The 22,129-nt window shown below is 46.7% G+C and overlaps 1 protein-coding gene across 1 annotated transcript in view; it reads left to right on the top strand.

Annotated features, from left to right (window-relative positions):
• ADCK5 (aarF domain containing kinase 5) overlaps positions 1-20,658 on the top strand; it is a 93,963-nt gene extending 73,305 nt beyond the window's left edge. Inside the window, exons 11-15 of the mRNA XM_063450907.1 lie at positions 5,438-5,516; positions 5,601-5,692; positions 15,436-15,685; positions 19,801-19,902; positions 20,401-20,658. Of these exons, the coding sequence (XP_063306977.1) occupies positions 5,438-5,516; positions 5,601-5,692; positions 15,436-15,685; positions 19,801-19,902; positions 20,401-20,506 (629 nt within the window). The 3' untranslated portion in view covers positions 20,507-20,658. The remainder of the gene's footprint in view (positions 1-5,437; positions 5,517-5,600; positions 5,693-15,435; positions 15,686-19,800; positions 19,903-20,400) is intronic.
• Positions 20,659-22,129: the final 1,471 nt, after the last annotated feature.

Genomic DNA, 22,129 nt, shown 5'->3' with positions numbered 1-22,129 from the left:
ACCAGCAGATTGCTCCCTCTCTGTAACTCCCATTACATTGATACCAGCAGATTGCTCCCTCTCTATAATCCCCATTACATTGATACCAGCAGATTGCTCCCTCTCTGTAACTCCCATTACATTGATACCAGCAGATTGCTCCCTCTCTGTAATCCCCATTATATTGATACCAGCAGATTGCTCCCTCTCTATAATCCCCATTACATTGATACCAGCAGATTGCTCCCTCTCTGTAACTCCCATTACATTGATACCAGCAGATTGCTCCCTCTCTATAATCCCCATTATATTTAAACCAGCAGATTGCTCCCTCTCTATAATCCCCATTACATTGATACCAGCAGATTGCTCCCTCTCTCTAATCCCCATTATATTGATACCAGCAGATTGCTCCCTCTCTGTAACTCCCATTACATTGATACCAGCAGATTGCTCCCTAACTATAATCCCCATTACATTGATACCAGCAGATTACTCCCTCTCTGTAATCCCCATTACATTGATACCAGCAGATTGCTCCCTCTCTGTAATCCCCATTACATTGATACCAGCAGATTGCTTCCTCTCTATAATCCCCATCACATTGATACCAGCAGATTTGCTCCCTCTCTATAATCCCCATTACATTGATACCAGCAGATTGCTCCCTCTCTGTAACTCCCATTACATTGATACCAGCAGATTGCTCTCTCTCTGTAATCCCCATTATATTGATACCAGCAGATTGCTCCCTCTCTAATCCCCATTACATTGATACCAGCAGATTGCTCCCTCTCTATAATCCCCATTACATTGATACCAGCAGATTGATCCCTCTCTGTAACTCCCATTATATTGATACCAGCAGATTGATCCCTCTCTCTAATCCCCATTACATTGATACCAGCAGATTGCTCCCTCTCTGTAACTCCCATTATATTGATACCAGCAGATTGCTCCCTCTCTATAATCCCCATTACATTGATACCAGCAGATTGCTCCCTCTCTTTAATCCCAATTACATTGATACCAGCAGATTGCTCCCTCTCTATAATCCCCATCACATTGATACCAGCAGATTGCTCCCTCTCTGTAACTCCCATTACATTGATACCAGCAGATTGCTCCCTCTCTATAATCCCCATTACATTGATACCAGCAGATTGATCCCTCTCTCTAATCCCCATTACATTGATACCAGCAGATTGCTCCCTCTCTGTAATCCCCATTACATTGATACCAGCAGATTGATCCCTCTCTGTAACTCCCATTATATTGATACCAGCAGATTGATCCCTCTCTCTAATCCCCATTACATTGATACCAGCAGATTGCTCCCTCTCTGTAACTCCCATTATATTGATACCAGCAGATTGCTCCCTCTCTATAATCCCCATTACATTGATACCAGCAGATTGCTCCCTCTCTTTAATCCCAATTACATTGATACCAGCAGATTGCTCCCTCTCTATAATCCCCATCACATTGATACCAGCAGATTGCTCTCTCTCTCTGTAACTCCCATTACATTGATACCAGCAGATTGCTCCCTGTCTATAATCCCCATCACATTGATACCAGCAGATTGCTCCCTCTCTATAATCCCCATTACATTGATACCAGCAGATTGCTCCCTCTCTATAATCCCCATCACATTGATACCAGCAGATTGCTCCCTCTCTGTAACTCCCATTACATTGATACCAGCAGATTGCTCCCTCTCTGTAACTCCCATTATATTGATACCAGCAGATTGCTCCCTCTCTATAATCCCCATTACATTGATACCAGCAGATTGCTACCTCTCTATAATCCTCATTACATTGATACCAGCAGATTGCTCCCTCTCTGTAACTCCCATTATATTGATACCAGCAGATTGCTCCCTCTCTATAATCCCCATTACATTGATACCAGCAGATTGCTCCCTCTCTGTAACTCCCATTATATTGATACCAGCAGATTGCTCCCTCTCTATAATCCCCATTACATTGATACCAGCAGATTGCTCCCTCTCTTTAATCCCAATTACATTGATACCAGCAGATTGCTCCCTCTCTATAATCCCCATCACATTGATACCAGCAGATTGCTCTCTCTCTGTAACTCCCATTACATTGATACCAGCAGATTGCTCCCTGTCTATAATCCCCATCACATTGATACCAGCAGATTGCTCCCTCTCTATAATCCCCATTACATTGATACCAGCAGATTGCTCCCTCTCTATAATCCCCATTACATTGATACCAGCAGATTGCTCCCTCTCTGTAACTCCCATTACATTGATACCAGCAGATTGCTCCCTCTCTGTAACTCCCATTATATTGATACCAGCAGATTGCTCCCTCTCTATAATCCCCATTACATTGATACCAGCAGATTGCTACCTCTCTATAATCCTCATTACATTGATACCAGCAGATTGCTCCCTCTCTGTAACTCCCATTATATTGATACCAGCAGATTGCTCCCTCTCTATAATCCCCATTACATTGATACCAGCAGATTGCTCCCTCTCTATAATCCCCATTACATTGATACCAGCAGATTGCTCCCTCTCTGTATCTCCCATTACATTGATACCATCAGATTGCTCCCTCTCTATAATCCCCATTACATTGATACCATCAGATTGCTCCCTCTCTGTAACTCCCATTATATTGATACCAGCAGATTGCTCCCTGTCTATAATCCCCATTACATGGATACCAGCAAATAGCTCCCTCTCTGTAACTCCCATTACATTGATACCAGCAGATTGCTCCCTCTCTGTAACTCCCATTACATTGAGCCCAGCAAATTGCTCCCTCTCTTTAACTCCCATTACATTGATACCAGCAGATTTCTCCCTCTCTATAATCCCCATTATATTGATACCAGCAGATTGCTCCCTCTCTATAATCCCATCATGGATACCAGCAAATTGCTCCCTCTCTATAATCCCCATTATATTGATACCAGCAGATTGCTCCCTCTCTGTAACTCCCATTATATTGATACCAGCAGATTGCTCTCTCTCTGTAACTCCCATTACATTGATACCAGCAGATTGCTCCCTCTCTGTAACTCCCATTACATTGATACCAGCAGATTGCTCCCTCTCTATAATCCCCATTACATTGATACCAGCAGATTGCTCCCTCTCTGTAACTCCCATTATATTGATACCAGCAGATTGCTCTCTCTCTGTAACTCCCATTACATTGATACCAGCAGATTGCTCCCTCTCTATAATCCCTATTACATTGATACCAGCAGATTGCTCCCTCTCTATAATCCCTATTAAATGGATACCAGCAGATTGCTCCCTCTCTGTAACTCCCATTATATTGATAACAGCAGATTGCTCCCTCTCTGTAATCCCCATTACATTGATACCAGCAGATTGCTCCCTCTCTGTAATCCCCATTACATTGATACCAGCAGATTGCTCCCTCTCTGTAACTCCCATTACACTGATACCATCAGATTGCTCCCTCGCTATAATCCCCATTACATTGATACCAGCAGATTGCTCCCTCTCTGTAACTCCCATTACACTGATACCATCAGATTGCTCCCTCTCTATAATCCCCATTACATTGATACCAGCAGATTGCTCTCTCTCTGTAACTCCCATTACATTGATACCAGCAGATTGCTCCCTGTCTATAATCCCTATTACATTGATACCAGCAGATTGCTCCCTGTCTATAATCCCTATTACATTGATACCAGCAGATTGCTCCCTCTCTATAATCCCCATTACATTGATACCAGCAGATTGCTCCCTCTCTCTAATCCCCATTACATTGATACCAACAGATTGCTCCCTCTCTGTAACTCCCATTGTATTGATACCAGCAGATTGCTCCCTGTCAATAATCCCCATTACATTGATACCAGCAGATTGCGCCCTCTCTGTAACTCCCATTACATTGATACCAGCAGATTGCTCCCTCTCTGTAACTCCCATTACATGGATACCATCAGATTGCTCCCTCTCTGTAACTCCCATTACATTGATACCAGCAGATTGCTCCCTCTCTATAATCCCCATTACATTGATACCAGCAGATTGCGCCCTCTCTGTAACTCCCATTACATTGATACCAGCAGATTGCTCCCTCTCTATAATCCCCATTACATTGATACCAGCAGATTGCTCCCTCTCTATAATCCCCATTCCATGGATACCAGCAGATTGCTCCCTCTCTATAATCCCCATTCCATGGATACCAGCAGATTGCTCCCTCTCTGTAACTCCCATTACATTGATACCAGCAGATTGCTCCCTCTCTGTAACTCCCATTACATTGATACCAGCAGATTGCTCCCTGTCAATAATCCCCATTACATTGATACCAGCAGATTGCTCCCTCTCTATAATCCCCATTACATTGATACCAGCAGATTGCTCCCTCTCTGTAACTCCCATTATATTGATACCAGCAGATTGCTCCCTCTCTATAATCCCCATTACATTGATACCAGCAGATTGCTCCCTCTCTGTAACTCCCATTATATTGATACCAGCAGATTGCTCCCTCTCTATAATCCCCATTACATTGATACCAGCAGATTGCTCCCTCTCTGTAACTCCCATTATATTGATACCAGCAAATTGCTCCCTCTCTGTAACTCCCATTATATTCATACCAGCAGATTGCTCCCTCTCTATAATCCCCATTACATTGATACCAGCAGATTGCTCCCTCTCTATAATCCCCATTACATTGATACCAGCAGATTGCTCCCTCTCTGTAACTCCCATTACATTGATACCAGCAGATTGCTCCCTCTCTGTAACTCCCATTATATTGATACCAGCAGATTGCTCCCTCTCTGTAACTCCCATTACATTGATACCAGCAGATTGCTCCCTCTCTGTAACTCCCATTACATGGATACCATCAGATTGCTCCCTCTCTGTAACTCCCATTATATTGATACCAGCAGATTGCTCCCTCTCTGTAACTCCCATTACATTGATACCAGCAGATTGCTCCTTCTCTGTAACTCCCATTACATGGATACCATCAGATTGCTCCCTCTCTGTAACTCCCATTACATTGATACCAGCAGATTGCTCCCTCTCTGTAACTCCCATTATATTGATACCAGCAGATTGCTCCCTGTCTATAATCCCCATTACATTGATACCAGCAGATTGCTCCCTCTCTATAATCCCCATTACATTGATACCAGCAGATTGCTCCCTCTCTGTAACTCCCATTACATTGATACCAACAGAATGCTCCCTCTCTGTAACTCCCATTACATTGAGAGCAGAATATTTCCTCCACTTTGTCAAAAAAAAACCTTAATATAAACATGACATTATCTTGAGCCGTCACATAGAATTCATAATTGAAACCAGTTAAAACATTTTAAAACTCACTTTCCTGACTGTTTGAAGTGATGTCATTGTGTGCATATCATGTCTTGATCTGGAACATGTTTTTTGTCTCTACAGTTCTGGTAAATAAAGGTCGAGATGGAAAGGCCCAGTTAGTTTTGTTGGACCACGGACTGTACGAAAATCTGAGTCTGAGGTAACGAGGTGTGTGCGCGTGTTTGTGAGTGTTTTTCTGTCCTTTTTTTGTAGTATTGTTCTTGATCTGTGTTGTACTGCACAGGGATCGTACTTCACTGTGTAAGCTATGGCGGGCAATCGTACTTCACAATCAGCGGGACATGGAGAAGCATTCAGCTGAACTTGGAGTCAAAGGTTTGTTCTCTTTCTCTTCTTCATTGTTGTCCCTATGTATCCACCTGATGTGTGTGAACTGTGTGTATTGGTGCTTTCTCAGTGACATCCTGGTGATTGGATAGCAATGAGTGTGACAGACCACCTGGTACCCTGACCCGGTACCTCAGTCAGTCGCTGCTTCCTAGTTATCCTTGGGTACCATAAGCACCGCACCAGACACCATACCCTCAGTGAACCCCACAAACTACCGCAGCTTGGTTGGGGTCTCGCTTTCCTCCACCCACCCTGGATCCAAGACCAGGATCCAGCTTCCAGTGGGGTATACCTCTCCTAATCAAGAGAGCAAAGCAGGCTGCTCTTACAAGAGCAAGTATTGCAACCCAAGGGAGTATAGTGATTATAGCAATCCCCAGAGTGAATATAGCTCTCCACTGCCCCAAACATGAGCCTAGACTTCATGAAGGGTAAAACGAATCTGTTTAATGGCAGCCACAACTAGCAATGCAGAGAAATCCATGACAGATATCCATATGTTTAATGGCAGCCACAACTAGCCTTATATGCAGGTCCCCATGCAAGGGGCACCCCCCCTGGACCTGAGAGTAGACTACAGTAAAAGCATATACACAATTACATTGGCTCTCGGGTCCAGAATATAAACTAGGTCAATCCCTCCCCTATGCCTGGGAGATAATTGAGTCAGCCACTGTATTAAAGGACCACTAAAGTGCCCTGAGGGTGCCCCCACCATCAGGTTCCCACTCCCGCCAGGCTGAAGGGGGAGGAAGGGGTTAAATCCCTTATCTTTCTCCAGCGCCAGGGACTCTCCTCCTCCTTCGGTCGTCATCGGCTGAATGCGCATGCGTGGCAAGAGCCGCACACATTCAGCCAGTCCATAGGAAAGCATTTTCAATGCTTTCCTATGGACGCTGGCGTCTTCTCAATGTGAAAGGCTGGATTAACCCATAGGTTTCTCTGAAACTGCTATGTTTACATCAGGCAGGGTTAATCCTAGATGGACCTGGCACCCAGACCACTTAATTAAGCTGAAGTAGTCTGGGTGCCTATAGTGGCCACTTAAACTTCATTATCTCCAGGCACAGAAAACATAAATTTTTACAAAACCCCCAAAATACCTTAAAACACACAAAATCCCCACAAAAGTTACATCCCTTGATAGCCCCGATCTGGGTGACCAACATATCAAAAAATCAAAATATCAAAAAAAATTAGGAATTTTCCTGGAAGTCATAATTTGATCGACCGCACGCATGGTCCCATGCCCAAAACAGCTCCAGAGAATCAGGGCTTGCGGTCGGTCTAGTTCGGTAGTTTAAAATCGAACAAACTACCGAACATAGTCAATAGTCTTACCCTGGAGCTTGTTCCCCTTGTTTGTGGGAACGTTTCTACCGAACTGTGTATTCCTAAGGGCATTAAAACTGAACCCAGGCGATCATGGAAGTCCAGCGGTGTTCGGGAGTTTCAGTGTCTGAAAATAGTTCCATGAACTCGACGACCAAACACTCCTGCCTGTTTTCATGCGAACAAGATGGCCACCACGTCATGGTCATCCATAGGAAATGAACACTTAGAACACTGCGGTGGAAAGTGTTACAAAGTAGCAATTCGACTTAACAAGCTCCAGAGTGGTCTCCAATTTGTGTGGCTGTTTGGTTTGCGAACCAAATATAAAGTCCCACGAACCAAGTCTGTTCACACAGTCTTTTTTAAAGGGCCCATAGTATTTTAGTAAGAGCTGGCCAGCAGGCCCCTCCAAGAACACGTGTTGAGGCTCAATGAGTTTTACCATTTCTGTCACTGCCTTATTTGTCCCAGTATTAGTGTTTAATACTGGGCATCTCTACCTAGGCATTGAACACCCATCTGACCCATTGACCTATACTTGGAACTACAACCTCCACCTGACTCACTTACCTAAACCCAGGCCTAGAACTTCCTCCTGACCCATTACCTAAACGGAACCTAGAACCACCTACTGACCCACTGACCTAAAACATGGTCTAGAACCTCCCACTTGACCCTGTTACAAAAACTGTTACAAAAACCTTATTGCACTGTGTACCTTTAAATGCTATTTTCGCCTTTGTGACTTATGTGCAGTCGTTGGTATGGTTCAGCACGAATCCTTTGTGTAAGCGTATAGGTGGCCGCCATTTCGGGACTTTGCACGTGTTCGCGGCCATCTTACGTACGAACAGCGGTGTTTGCCAGCAATCGTCTGGAACTAAAAACGGAGACGCACCCAGGCGAACACCGCTGAGACCTCCAGGATAGCATAACTTCGTGCTGGACCTACCGAACAGCCCACCGTTCGGTAGGACGATTACTCTCCGCATGGGGAGTACAGCGACCTCCAGGATAACTATGGATGGCCATGGGTTCGTGGAGTTTTACCGTCCGAACGGAGACCGACCGCAAGGCCTAAACGTGTGGAACTATTTTCGGCCAGAAAGTCTGTGCGGTCGGTCAAAACTTTGAAAACCCCTAACTCCTGAACCGTTCATCCGAACGGGTTGGTTTTCGGATATGTTGCTCCCCTGAACAAGATCTGTACAGCGGTGTAGGATTTAAAGGGGTACCCCCTGGTTTCGGGGTACATCCAGAACTTGGTTAAAAATATGTACTGTATAATTGGGTTAACTGTTTATCTGAGGGGAGGAGATGTGTGGGAGGTACCCAATATGTGATTGGTGATTTTATGCCTCCCCCTGGGAGTATCCTTTTTACATGTAACCACAATAAAAAGCAGGCTGGTCAGCCCAGTCCTCAGTTCTTACTTGACCCTCAAATCGCTGCTTTGACTCGTTTTGTGGGTAGAAAAAGTATCCTAGCTATGCTATAGCTAGTGGGATGATTCCACACTTACAGGACTCGAATGGAATACTATGGAACTCGGCTCTCCCCTCTTCAGCAACTAGGAGTCCAGACGACTAAACGGTCCAGCTCTCAGCTAGCCTAAGAGTAACCGTAACATTTGGTGGCAGCGGTGGGATGATTCTGGATATCCTAGGAGAGGCACGGAACGGATGGAGAGCACCTACGCAAAATTGAAACGTACAACCCTGAAAGATTTATTGGAAAGCAGAGGAAGGCACGCCAGCAACCGGCCAAAGAGGGATCTGATCGCAGAATTGACAGAACTGGATCAAAGCTCCACAATGGCGGAAATACCAATCACGGATGATGATGCAAAGGCAAGAATTGTTCGGGGGAGGCTTCCCTTATACGGGCCAAACCCATCTATAGAACTGATACAGCAATTGATGGTGGAGGCAGACGCGGATTTACAAAAGACCCGAGCCTACAACGTTGAAATGGCCAACGCACAACGCACTGCTGAAGCCCCGCAAGTAATCGTTCCTGTTGAAACTGCTGGGAAGCCTAAAATACCCTTTGCGGCATTCCGATCCTTCCTGGAGAGCGAGACAGGAATTGATGAGTACTTGGCGGACTTCGAAAGGCAATGCGCCTTGCACCAGATTCCCACCAGAGAGTGGCCCACGATCTTGTCTGGGAAGCTATCCGGGCGAGCCCTGGAAGCTTTTCGTACCTTGGGTGCTGAGGAAGTGACACAATATGAACGAGTTAAAGAGACTCTGCTAAGAAGATACGCGGTGACTCCAGACACGTATCGCCGGCAGTTTCGGGGCACGAAAAAGAAGCCTAACGATACACATATGGAATGGGCGCACCGAATGCGGAGAGCGGTAAATCACTGGATGAACGGAAGTAAAGCTGTGACTGGTGAGGAAATTTTACAATTATTCCTCTTAGAACATTTTTACGATGGCATGGAACAAAAAGGGAAGGAGTGGCTGCGAGACAGGCGACCTTCCACTCTAGAAGAAGCGGCCAAATTAGCTGATGAACACTATGATTCACGTCTTCACGAGTCCACAAACTACCGGGCTCCAGCACGGGTTGAGCCCAGAGAGGTTTACCGTGCACCCCCTCGTACGGAGTTCCGGGCCCCGGTACCCGCCGGGCCCCCCAGACACTCAGGGTCATCCAATAACAATTTTGATCGCCCTAGGCCCACTTGCCAACGATGCAAGCAACCAGGACATTTCATGGCCAACTGCCCGCTTGGCACGCACCAGACGCCCAGGAATTACAATTACCCCTCTGGGCCCTACCGTCCTGCCCGAGCCCTCTGTGTTAACCAGGAGACCCCTATGGAAGAATATTTGGGGCCGCTTCACGAGGCAGACCCGGTATATGCGGCTTCGGATAACCGACAGCACCATCGGCAGAAGGTATGGCTCGAAGGGCGATCTACCGAGGGGTTGAGAGACACAGGGGCTACCATAACACTGGTGCAGAGTCATTTGGTGCCAGAACACAAGAGGTCAGGGCAGACCGTAGCCGTTAGAGTGGCGGGAGGGGATGTGTACAAAGTCCCGACCGCTAAAGTACATCTTGATTGGGGAGCGGGGAAAGGGGCTGTGAACGTGGGTATAATGGACCATTTACCTGCTGAAGTACTACTGGGCAACGATTTGGGCCCCATGACTTCTGCCTATGCACCAGTATATACCAACGAAGCGAACCCAGTGACTACCCGAGCACAAGCCCGGACGGACCGAGAACCCTCACCAGTGCGGGAGACCCAGGTAAGACCAACCCCGACTTCTCTTGACCTGTTAGACCCCATACCCTGGGACACCCCAGTTACTTTTGAGACCGAGTCTAGGACTGACCCGACATTACAAAAATACCGGGAACGAGCAGAGACAGGGGGGAGCGGGGCAGATAACGAAACTTTTCTATGGGAAAAAGGGAAACTATACCGCTTGACAGAGAAAAAGGGACAACGTAGGCGACAGTTGGTAGTACCCCACAAATACCGTCGGGAAATCCTCAAAATAGGACACGACATCCCCTTGGCAGGTCACTTAGCTATAACACGTACGCTACACCGCATTACCCACACATTCTTTTGGCCAGGAGTACACGCTGACGTTAAGAATTACTGTAATACTTGCGATGTATGTCAACGAGTGGGAAGGCGAGGCGATCACCCTAAAGCGCATCTAGTCAATATGCCCATTGTAGAGGAACCCTTTAGCAGGGTTGCTATTGACCTAGTAGGACCACTGGCCACCCCTAGTCCCTCCGGTAAGCGCTACATCCTTACCGTAGTAGACTACGCTACCCGGTACCCCGAGGCAGTCGCTCTGTCCAACATCCAAGCGGATACGGTAGCGAATGCCCTGGTACAAGTGTTCTCCCGGGTAGGATTTCCAAAAGAAATTCTATCCGACCGGGGCACCCAATTCACAGCAGAATTGACCCAACAACTCTGGCAGGTGTGCAAAATTAAATCCCTCCTGAGTTCACCCTATCACCCCCAAACGAACGGACTTTGTGAGAGGTTTAACGGAACCCTCAAGCAAATGCTCAAAACGTTCACACAGGAGTACCGAGATTGGGAACGCTTTCTGCCGCATCTCCTATTTGCGTATCGGGAGGTGCCCCAGGAAACGACAGGGTTCTCTCCCTTTGAGTTGCTCTACGGACGAAAGGTACGGGGCCCCCTAAACCTGATCCGGGAACACTGGGAAGGAGAGACGGAAACGGACGGTGTCCCTATTGTGCCATACGTATTGGAACTCAGGGACCGCATGGAGCAGCTAGCCAAATCAGTGCAGGCTAACCTCCAGTCGGCCCAGAAAAGACAGAAGGTATGGTACGATAGGGGGGCCCGAAGGAGAATCTTTACCGTAGGACAAAAGGTGTTAGTACTTAAGCCGGTAAAGACAGACAAGTTACAAGCATCATGGCAGGGCCCATACCAGATCGTAGAAAAAAGGGGCGACACCACTTATGTTATAGCCAGTTGTCACGACAACAACCTCAGGAAGACATTCCACGTAAACATGCTCAAGGAATACTTGGAGCGACCCGAGAACGTGACCGCCGTATGTTGTCCTCCCCAGGAAGACCCCGACAGTCTACCCATTCCCGACTTACTGGAAAAGAGTCCACCCACAGGGGTAGTGACCCAGGTTCAGATAGGAACTCCTCCAGTCCAAGCACCTCACGTTCTCTCAGAAACCAGGGTACACCACCTTAACTACCCACCAGGTCGATACCCCCGGACAAACACCCTTACGCCAACCCCCGTATCGCATCCCCGAGGCAGTTAGAGCCGGGATGAAGAAGGAGATAGATGAGATGCTCCAACTCAAGGTGATTGAGCCCTCCGATAGTCCCTGGGCCTCCCCGGTTGTCCTGGTACCCAAGAAAGATGGGACAACCCGGTTCTGTGTAGACTATCGGAGACTCAATGAAAAAACAGTAACAGACGCCTACCCTATGCCCAGGGTAGACGAGCTACTTGATCGCATAGCCAGGGGAAATTACCTGACCACTATCGACCTCTGTAAGGGTTACTGGCAGATTCCCCTGGCCCCGGAGGCTATCCCCAAGTCGGCCTTCGTCACCCCCTTCGGCCTATACCAGTTTAAGGTAATGCCGTTTGGGATGAAGAACGCCCCCGCTACATTCCAGCGCTTGGTGGATAGACTCCTGGATGGCTTCCAGGGTTTTGCCTGTGCATACCTGGACGACATAGCGATTCACAGTGAGTCCTGGGAGGACCACTTAGCTCATGTAGGAATGGTTCTGGATCAGATCCGGGCGGCTGGCCTGACTCTGAAACCAGAAAAATGTCACTTTGGGATGGCCGAGGTACAGTACCTGGGTCATCGGGTGGGGTGCGGAAAACAGCGACCAGAGCCGGCCAAGATAGAAGCTGTTGCCAACTGGCCCACCCCCATCACAAAAACCCAGGTTTTAGCCTTTCTGGGCACAGCAGGGTACTACAGACGATTTGTACCCGACTACAGCACACTTGCCAAACCCTTGACTGACTTGACCAAGAAAAACTTACCTCGACAGGTCCTGTGGTCTCCCCACTGTGAAACGGCTTTTCAGGCCCTCAAAAATGCTTTGGTTAATGCTCCTGTCTTGGCGGCCCCAGCCCTTAACAAACGTTTTATCGTCCATACAGACGCTTCCATGTTCGGGCTGGGAGCCGTCCTTAGCCAAGTAGGTGAAGATGGAGGGGAGCACCCAGTGGCCTACATCAGCCGGAAGCTCCTGCCCCGCGAAGTCAGCTATGCAGCGATTGAAAAGGAGTGTTTGGCCTTGGTGTGGGCATTAAAGAAATTGACTCCCTATTTATATGGACAAGAGTTCACTCTGGTCACCGACCATAACCCATTGGTGTGGCTAAACCGGGTCTCTGGAGATAACGGCAGGTTATTACGTTGGAGCTTATCATTACAACCCTTCAATTTCACCATTTCCTACCGACCCGGGAAACAGAATGGCAATGCGGACGGGTTGTCCAGACAAACGGACCTCAGCCCAGCATAACCAGCGGTCTGGACAGCCTTAGTCTGCCCCGAAAAGGGGTCAGACGGTGTCTGCCAGAGTGTTCCACAAAAAGGGAGCACTGTTACAAAAACTGTTACAAAAACCTTATTGCACTGTGTACCTTTAAATGCTATTTTCGCCTTTGTGACTTATGTGCAGTCGTTGGTATGGTTCAGCACGAATCCTTTGTGTAAGCGTATAGGTGGCCGCCATTTCGGGACTTTGCACGTGTTCGCGGCCATCTTACGTACGAACAGCGGTGTTTGCCAGCAATCGTCTGGAACTAAAAACGGAGACGCACCCAGGCGAACACCGCTGAGACCTCCAGGATAGCATAACTTCGTGCTGGACCTACCGAACAGCCCACCGTTCGGTAGGACGATTACTCTCCGCATGGGGAGTACAGCGACCTCCAGGATAACTATGGATGGCCATGGGTTCGTGGAGTTTTACCGTCCGAACGGAGACCGACCGCAAGGCCTAAACGTGTGGAACTATTTTCGGCCAGAAAGTCTGTGCGGTCGGTCAAAACTTTGAAAACCCCTAACTCCTGAACCGTTCATCCGAACGGGTTGGTTTTCGGATATGTTGCTCCCCTGAACAAGATCTGTACAGCGGTGTAGGATTTAAAGGGGTACCCCCTGGTTTCGGGGTACATCCAGAACTTGGTTAAAAATATGTACTGTATAATTGGGTTAACTGTTTATCTGAGGGGAGGAGATGTGTGGGAGGTACCCAATATGTGATTGGTGATTTTATGCCTCCCCCTGGGAGTATCCTTTTTACATGTAACCACAATAAAAAGCAGGCTGGTCAGCCCAGTCCTCAGTTCTTACTTGACCCTCAAATCGCTGCTTTGACTCGTTTTGTGGGTAGAAAAGGTATCCTAGCTATGCTATAGCTAGTGGGATGATTCCACACTTACAGGACTCGAATGGAATACTATGGAACTCGGCTCTCCCCTCTTCAGCAACTAGGAGTCCAGACGACTAAACGGTCCAGCTCTCAGCTAGCCTAAGAGTAACCGTAACAGACCCATTCACCTAAACACAGGCCTAGAACCATCTCCTGACCCACTGACCTAAACCCCAGGTTTAGAAACTCCACCTGACCCATTGACCTAAACCCTGACCTAGAAATGCATTTTATCTTACTGACCTATACCTGGCACTGGAACATCCACCTGACGAATTGGGCTATTCCTGGACCTAGCACTGCCAGACAATTACCCTTGTTATAAAAACAAAAAGAAAGTATATACACTAAAGGTGAGAAAACGTATTACTGGAAGTGATCCCAGGTGTACTCCACAGCCACCTAAGCAAATATAACCATATATAAAGAAGTGGAACCCACCCAGAATACGTAGAGTATATATTAATATACAAATAGAATAACCTGCATTAGGTAGATTCTCCAGGCATGTGCTCTGTATAAACAAATCAAATAGCTAACATAGCGTAAAAAAGTAATAATTTAGGGTCTAGATATATGTGATATAGATACACTCACAAACAAATGAGAGAATCGAGCCTTTCACCCACTCAGGGGTACTTTGACGAAAATGAGGAGCAGTGTCTTCCAACCAGATATGCAAAATAAAGAATCAAAATATAGTGAAGCACGTTATAAAATAGTATAACACATTTTATTGGTCGCACTTACACTTTAGTAGTAAAAAAAGGGCATGTCTCCAAATAATTATGGACCTCCTGGTGTTTGAAAATCCAAAGTTCCACAGTGGGGGTCTCGGAGCAGTATTAGAATTACAACAATACATAAAATAAACAATATAAAATAAAAGTCCACAGGGAATAAAATCCAACGCGTTTCGTCCGTTTTAAAATGCTGGACTTCTTCAGGGATTCTTACGAGTTATTCCTTGCGAGTATTTATATCTTACGGAATCTCCGGTTCATCTCAAGCAGCTGTTGGTTTAGCCCTTTTTTTACTACTAAAGTGTAAGTGCGACCAATAAAATGTGTTATACTATTTTATAATGTGCTTCACTATATTTTGATTCTTTATTTTGCATATCTGGTTGGAAGACACTGCTCCTCATTTTCGTCAAAGTACCCCTGAGTGGGTGAAAGGCTCGATTCTCTCATTTGTTTGTGAGTGTATCTATATCACATATATCTAGACCCTAAATTATTACTTTTTTACGCTATGTTAGCTATTTGATTTGTTTATACAGAGCAATTACCCTTGTTGCCTTGTTGTTCACCTGGCCTGTTTGTTTTTATAGACTAATTTTTTGTTTTTTTTTTTAATAATTTATTGTGGTTTTTATTTAATTGATGGAAATAGATGAACTTCTGTCTAATTTCCTCCCAATCATGCTTTACTTTAAGATTACTTCCTGTTCTGTGAAATCCTTCTCCAACGGCCGTTGTCTGTCCCCGGTGCCCTGGGCAATTCTCTGACACAAGAGGAGACGAGGTACATGCGGGACATGGCTAAGGAACACTTTGATGACATCATGAAGGTGCTGCGGGCGCTACCTCGACCCATGCTGCTCGTCTTCAGAAATCTTAACACTGTGCGGTGTCTTCATATAAGCTTGGGGGCCCCAGCAGACCGGCACATCATCATGGCACGCAGGTCAGTATTCATCAGGGTGGAGAAACACTATCTGCAGTGTGTAGGGTTCAGGATTGTACGGGTGGGTTAAGGTCGGATAAGAGGTAAGTCTTTTGGTTCTGGCCCTACAGCAGAATGAACTGATTATTTCTCACCGGTTGCTCTTAACCATGGTGCAATGGACTAGATTCTCTGCGATTTCTCGGGTGATGTATGGATTAGGTCACTAGGCAGTATGCATTGATAAAATAAATAGGGCAGCGTTGGAGCCCTGTTATTGTTGAAGAGCTGACTTAACAATGGTAGGGGCTCCACACGTTTCCGATTTTATTTATTTTTTTATCTTATGACCTAATCTCTCAGCTCTACACTGCGGCTACCCCCGATACTTATTAGCAACTTGTCTGTCTGTTCTCTCATCTTATCTCTATCTGTACATGGTACTCTGTCGCTTAGGGAATTCTTAGACCAGTAGCCCTATTTTGCTCTCTTTGTTATCCGCTGCAGCTTGTAGTGGGTCGGCTTCATGTAGGAAGCTCCAGGCTTCTTCAGTGATGGGTTGGGTAGACGAGGCGTCTACATGATAAAAAATGGACGGCTGCTCTGGGTCCTGTTGGTGGTCCTGGTTGCAGCCACTGTGAACGGCTGTGGGCAGTCTCTTCTAATGTGCCCATAGCGGAAGCATTAATGGCACTGAGTGCTGGCTCGATTTGGTGCCTTCTGTGATGATACTGGCGTCAATCGGCTTCGTGGTTGGGGTGCTGGATCAGGAGCATAGGGTTGAACAAGGCGTAGTGGAGGTCGGTAGCTGGGTCACTGAGGTTTCCGGGCATCCAGGTATTCATCTGCCCGCTGAGTAGCTTCATTTAGGGTTAGAGGTTGGCAGTCCCTCACCAATTCTTGTATCTCGAAGGAGAGTTCATAGTAAAATTGTTCAAGCAAGACAACTTGTAATATCTCCTCCGGGGTCTTGGCCGGTTGCGCTTGCATCCAATTGAGGGCAGCCCTAGTTAAACAGCAGACCCACTCGGTATGTGAATCCTTTTTGCTTTTTCTTGATTCACGGAATGTTCTGCAATATGCCTCTGGTGTGATTGCATATCTGGCCAGCAATACTTGCTTGACTCGGGCATAATTCCGTAGGTCTGTGTCGGGAACGACTCTGTAGGCGTCTGCGGCTTTTCCCGTCAATCTCCCCGCTAGGAGAGGGACCCAATCTGTGGAGGCCCTGTAGGTGACATAGACATTCAAAATCTTGTAGGAATTCATTGATGTCCTCTTCCGATTCCGCAAATGTCTTAAATGCGCGTGTAACGGACCGCCTGCCACCCTGACTGGGTCGAACAATGCTCCTAGGGCTCGCCTAGGACCATCAGCACCGCACTCGACACCATAACCACCGTAAACCCCACGAACCGCCGCAATTTGGTTGGGGTTTCCCAGTCCTCCACCCACCCTGGACCCAAGACCGGGCTCCAGCTTCCAGTGGGTGAACCTCTCCTTAGTCCAGAGAGCGAAACAGCAACAGCTCTTACAAGAGCTAGTGATTATACTCTGGGGAGTATAGTGATTATAGCAATCCCCAGAGTGTAGTTCTCCAATCCCCCAAAGATGAGCCAAGACTTCATGAAGAGTAGAACAGGTCTCCTTAATGCAAGCCAGCACTCAATTTATACAATTCCTCAGGCCAGAGGCACTGCCCCTAGACCTGATGGAACAATGTCCGACACTCCCACATACAGAACACAAACCCTCCCCTCTACCTGTGATAAAATTAACTAAGACAATTAACTCTTAGCAGAAAAAACATACATTTTTACAAACCCCCAAAAGTACCCCAAAATACAACATATCCCCACAAACGTCACATCCCCTGATAGCCTTATCTGGGTCAACAACATATCCAAAAATGATCCCGATCGGTTTAGGGGTTCAGGAATTTCCTGGAAGTCTTATTTTTGCCCCACCGTGCATATGGTCCCATGCCCAAAACAATTCCATACACTCGACCATAAAACACTGCTGGACAATTTAAGCTGGCTGCCGCCACATTTTTGAATCTGTTCCAGTTAAAAGTCCCAGGGGCAGAAACAGTGACTTTAAAATCTAATATGCCCAAATGGTGTTTTTAACCGCTTAAGGACCAAACTTCTGGAATAAAAGGGAATCATGACATGTCACACATGTCATGTGTCCTTAAGGGGTTAAAGGGCAATATATCCCAGGGGCCATAGTCACAGGGTAAGAGGCTGGCAAGCAGGCCTCTCCAAATCCCAGTGACAAAGGTGCTTTCGTCACAGCGTGGTATGGGATTTTTGGCTTGTGTTCGGGAGCTGCTGAAATGACTGTTGGTATGTCTAAGGCTCGCCGTTTAGTTAGTTGTAGTTGGTTCTCCCAATCGCCTTTCGCTAAAGTGTAAGCCTGTACCTCCGAAAGTGTTCGGGCCACGATCTCCTCTGACGGATTGCCTCCATAGTAAGCGAAGCAAATCCGCATCTCACGTTGTAATTCCGTTTCGCCGGGATAGCAGTACTGCTGCTGGTACCATCGCCTTCCAATCAGGGCTGCATTGGATCGGTTGATGGCAACTTGTCCTTTTGGCTTCCAGCAACTCGTTGAGGGTTGTTCGTTTTAGCACGGCATAATTCATCCACATGTTCGGCTCTATTCACAGCTGGTGAATGCTGGTTTCTTTCGGCTGGGAGGTACCATCCCACCACTGCCACTAAATGTAGGGAACTCCCGGTAACCCATCTGGTTACCGCCACTATTACTCCTCTCAGCCAGACTGGAACCGTTGTGTGATTAAGCTCGTATCTCCCCAGTAACTAGACGAGTCAGTTCTGGGGGTCATCTGGTTTATTCAGGAAAAACTCTCTCGATTTATACACAGACCCTCAGCAGGGGGTCTCCATACAGAAACATAGCAAGCCACTCCCTGGCATCCCTGTGTCTGGGAGATGATGGAGTCAGAAACTATAACGCCATTGTCTCTCAGTTACAGGAAAACATACATAATATTTATACAATGCCCCCAAAAGTACCCCCAATATTAACAGTACCCCACAAGAGTCATATCCCCAGATAGCCCGGCTGGCCATGAGGTGAAAGCCCAAAACCATTCCAGGAAAATGTGTGGAGTGAAGTCCCAAGAGGGACTTTTGGGACGAGTAAACGAAAATAGTTGTGGTTATGGTAACCAGATGGGTTGATGATTATAGATACTGTTCTGTGCCTCCGAGGGCACCTGAGCTCAAATCTGAGCTCAAATCTAACTATCACTGCCTTGCCTCGCCGATAATAATCACCAACCCACACAGTAAGTTGGATTAGGTAGAAGCCGAGGAAATAATACTGCTCGAATGATTTACTAATCTGTGCCTTCAAGGGCACCTCAAGATAAGGTAAGTTATATCTGTCACTATGGAGCAGAACGCCTAAAAGATCTAAGTACCTGGGTCAGTCCGCTACTGAAGGAAAAGGTCAGTCTAGATCTGCAGTAATAAACGTGCTATTCGCATGCCGGCTGTCAAGAGCTGTAAGTAAGAAGTCTGTAGACTGACCACGAGTGTAGAATGGAGCCCCGACGCGCGTTTTCGACGGTTGGGCGGCTCTTTAGAGGGAGGTTCTAATGAGCTACTTGGGTGGTCCTCGTTCGGGAGTCTAATAAAGTGGGTTTGGGTACAATAACTCCCCAACGTATGAAAAGATGAAACAGTCTAAAGGAACGGCAAGTTCCGCCACACCCCTCTTCTCATGTACTCTGTCCTTTTTATCTCTCCTCTCCCACCATCTCATGTACTCTGTCCTTTTCATGTCTCCTCTCCCACCATCTCATGTACTCTGTCCTTTTTATCTCTCCTCTCCCACCATCTCATGTACTCTGTCCTTTTTATCTCTCCTCTCCCACCATCTCATGTACTCTGTCCTTTTTATCTCTCCTCTCCCACCATCTCATGTACTCTGTCCTTTTTATCTCTCCTCTCCCACCATCTCATGTACTATTTTCTCTTTCACCGTTTTGTTTACTTCCGCCATCTACACATTCTCTTTGATCTATTTATCCCCCACACCCTGAATTAACAACCTTTACCTCCTGATGGTCTAGTATCTAACATCCTATCTCACACTTGCAGTGCTGTGAAGGGCTGGAGGCGGCTGGCTGAACAAAAATCATCTGGGCTGACTCGCTGGGTGTCAGTCACATGGGAGGGTTTAAAGTTTGAGTTGGCACTAAGGTGAGTAGATGCTACTCTATTAATATATTAAAATAATCTGTGTAACGATAACTGGACTATTGTAAGGAATAGGCTTCATATGCAATCACATACTCCCAAATAATAAAGAAAATTGTGTCCGATTGGACTTGCCTATCTAAGTGGAAATAATTCTCTCCCCCTTGGAGGGGCATCCTGGCTTCTAGATCTGCAGAAGGAGGCTAATTATTTGAACGATGAGTCAGAGCTTATTTTGCCCTGATATAATGGAGGGAGATAGCCGCCTGGTTGCCTGTGTGCTTTAATTAATGTCAGGTGAAATGTGGGTATATCTCTACGTGCTTTATTTAATGTCACATTATACTGTGGGTATATATTGTGTGCTTTGTTTAATGTCACATTACTCTGTGGGTATATCTCCGCGTGCTGTGGGTATATATTGTGTGCTTTATTTAATGTCACATTACGCTGTGGGTATATCTTGCCTGTTGGTGTAATTAATCTTCCTCTATATTGCAGGTGGGACAGCTTTGTGCTCAGTGTGACATCATGTCTCCTCCGTCTCCTCATTCGCTTTAAATTTCTTCCAGAGAACGAGCAGATCAGACAGTTCCTCCAGTCCTAGCCGTCGCTGGGATATTGGTCTTACCACACTGTGAGGCTGCTCAGGTCTTCCATGCCACAGCATGTCTGTCCACATATTGGACAATGTGCCACACCGCTGCTCCCTTAAAGAAAGGTTACTTCTGTAGACTAAAATAAAGATTTTATTACTTATTCCTTTTTCTTAATCTGAACCTAGGAAACGTGTTATAAATTTATCAGATTAAAAACATTGTAGAACTTATTCTGGATAATGTGTAATGAGCGGTGTAACCTCCTGTTAGTTCCCTTCCTTTAGCCGGTCAGGAACTCTTGCATGGTTACAGTTTTGGAGATTCAAGCACTGGACTCTGCCCATCTTGATTGAAAACAGGCCTCTTTTATGCACCCATTCCACACAATGCACTTCCCTTAGTCCCAAGCAGGAGGGGGCTGGGTTACCGATGGTATCTCCTAGGGTGGAAAATGGCTAACAGTACACAGGGATACACATGACAACACATTACATTCGGGGGGGGGGGGGGGGGGTACACTTTGGGGCTCAGGGAAGGGGTTACAGGGTTGAAACCTACAATCCTAGAGAGCCCCGGGTCCCATCTGGGATCCCTGCAAAAAGCAGAGCGATCGGATGTACAGATCAGCGTAGAAAGTCTGGGGCTTGAGGCTCTGTACATCCCCGAAGTTAGTTCCATGGCGTTGCTTCGTTTACTCTGTCGAAATCAAACTTCGCCAATTGGCACCCGGGGGAGGAAGGAGTTTCACCACCCAATCCGAAGACAGGGCACAAAATCAATGTTCGGGGAGGAGAGGGGTTTCGCGTCCCAATCAGAAGACAGGGCGCAAAACCTGATTATACCAATTTGCGCTAATCAGCGCCCAGGGACAAGACTGATTTCACCACCCAATCAAAAGAAAGGGCGCAAAACCCTGTTTGAATGAGCGCTCCTCGGATTGGTCGCCTCTGATCAGCGCTCACTGGTGCCAACCACCCAGGAGAATGGCGCAAACCCAGTTTGAATTGGCGCTCTGTCTCCTATTGGTCGGCACGGACTTCCAGGCAGCCAGCGGGGACTCTGCGGCCGTGAGACTGACTCACAGCTCCAGAGATTCCCTGCTGGCACGCGTCCCTCTCTCCGGTATATACCCCCACGCAGGTATCCACCGGAGAGAGCGTTCTCCTGGGCAGCTACGAGCCTAGAAGGGGTAACAGTGATTATAGCTCCGTTGGGGAGCGGATAGGACGGTCCCCGACATGGGGGTGGAACACAGTGCATGCGGACAGGTTCGGGAGAAGAGATAATTCTGGTGTACCTAATGTACCACACAGGGGAGAGGGAGATAGACTAGCACTAGGCTGCTCAGTAACTGGAACAAATGGGGATTCACTAAAAACCTATGAAAGAAATGTATAGAAAACCACTCTGAAAGAGTGTAAACTCCAGGAGCTAGCTAAGTGACTAATGGCTAAAGCAAAATAAATGGGAGATGCTGTACCTTTAAATGTACAATAGGTATGATATCTCTTTAAATGTGAAATAATTGGAACGTGGTATAAAAAATCAGAGTAAACTTAACTGCAAATAGACTTAGATGAAAATCTGGACCAAAAGTAGAAAAATAAAAGTAAAAAATAAATAAAAATTAA

This window comes from Pelobates fuscus, chromosome 4 (assembly GCF_036172605.1).
Source record: "Pelobates fuscus isolate aPelFus1 chromosome 4, aPelFus1.pri, whole genome shotgun sequence".
Classification (NCBI taxonomy): domain Eukaryota; kingdom Metazoa; phylum Chordata; class Amphibia; order Anura; family Pelobatidae; genus Pelobates; species Pelobates fuscus.
The sequence above is the reverse complement of the archived record's forward strand: the minus strand, read 5'-3'. Positions and strand labels throughout refer to the sequence as shown.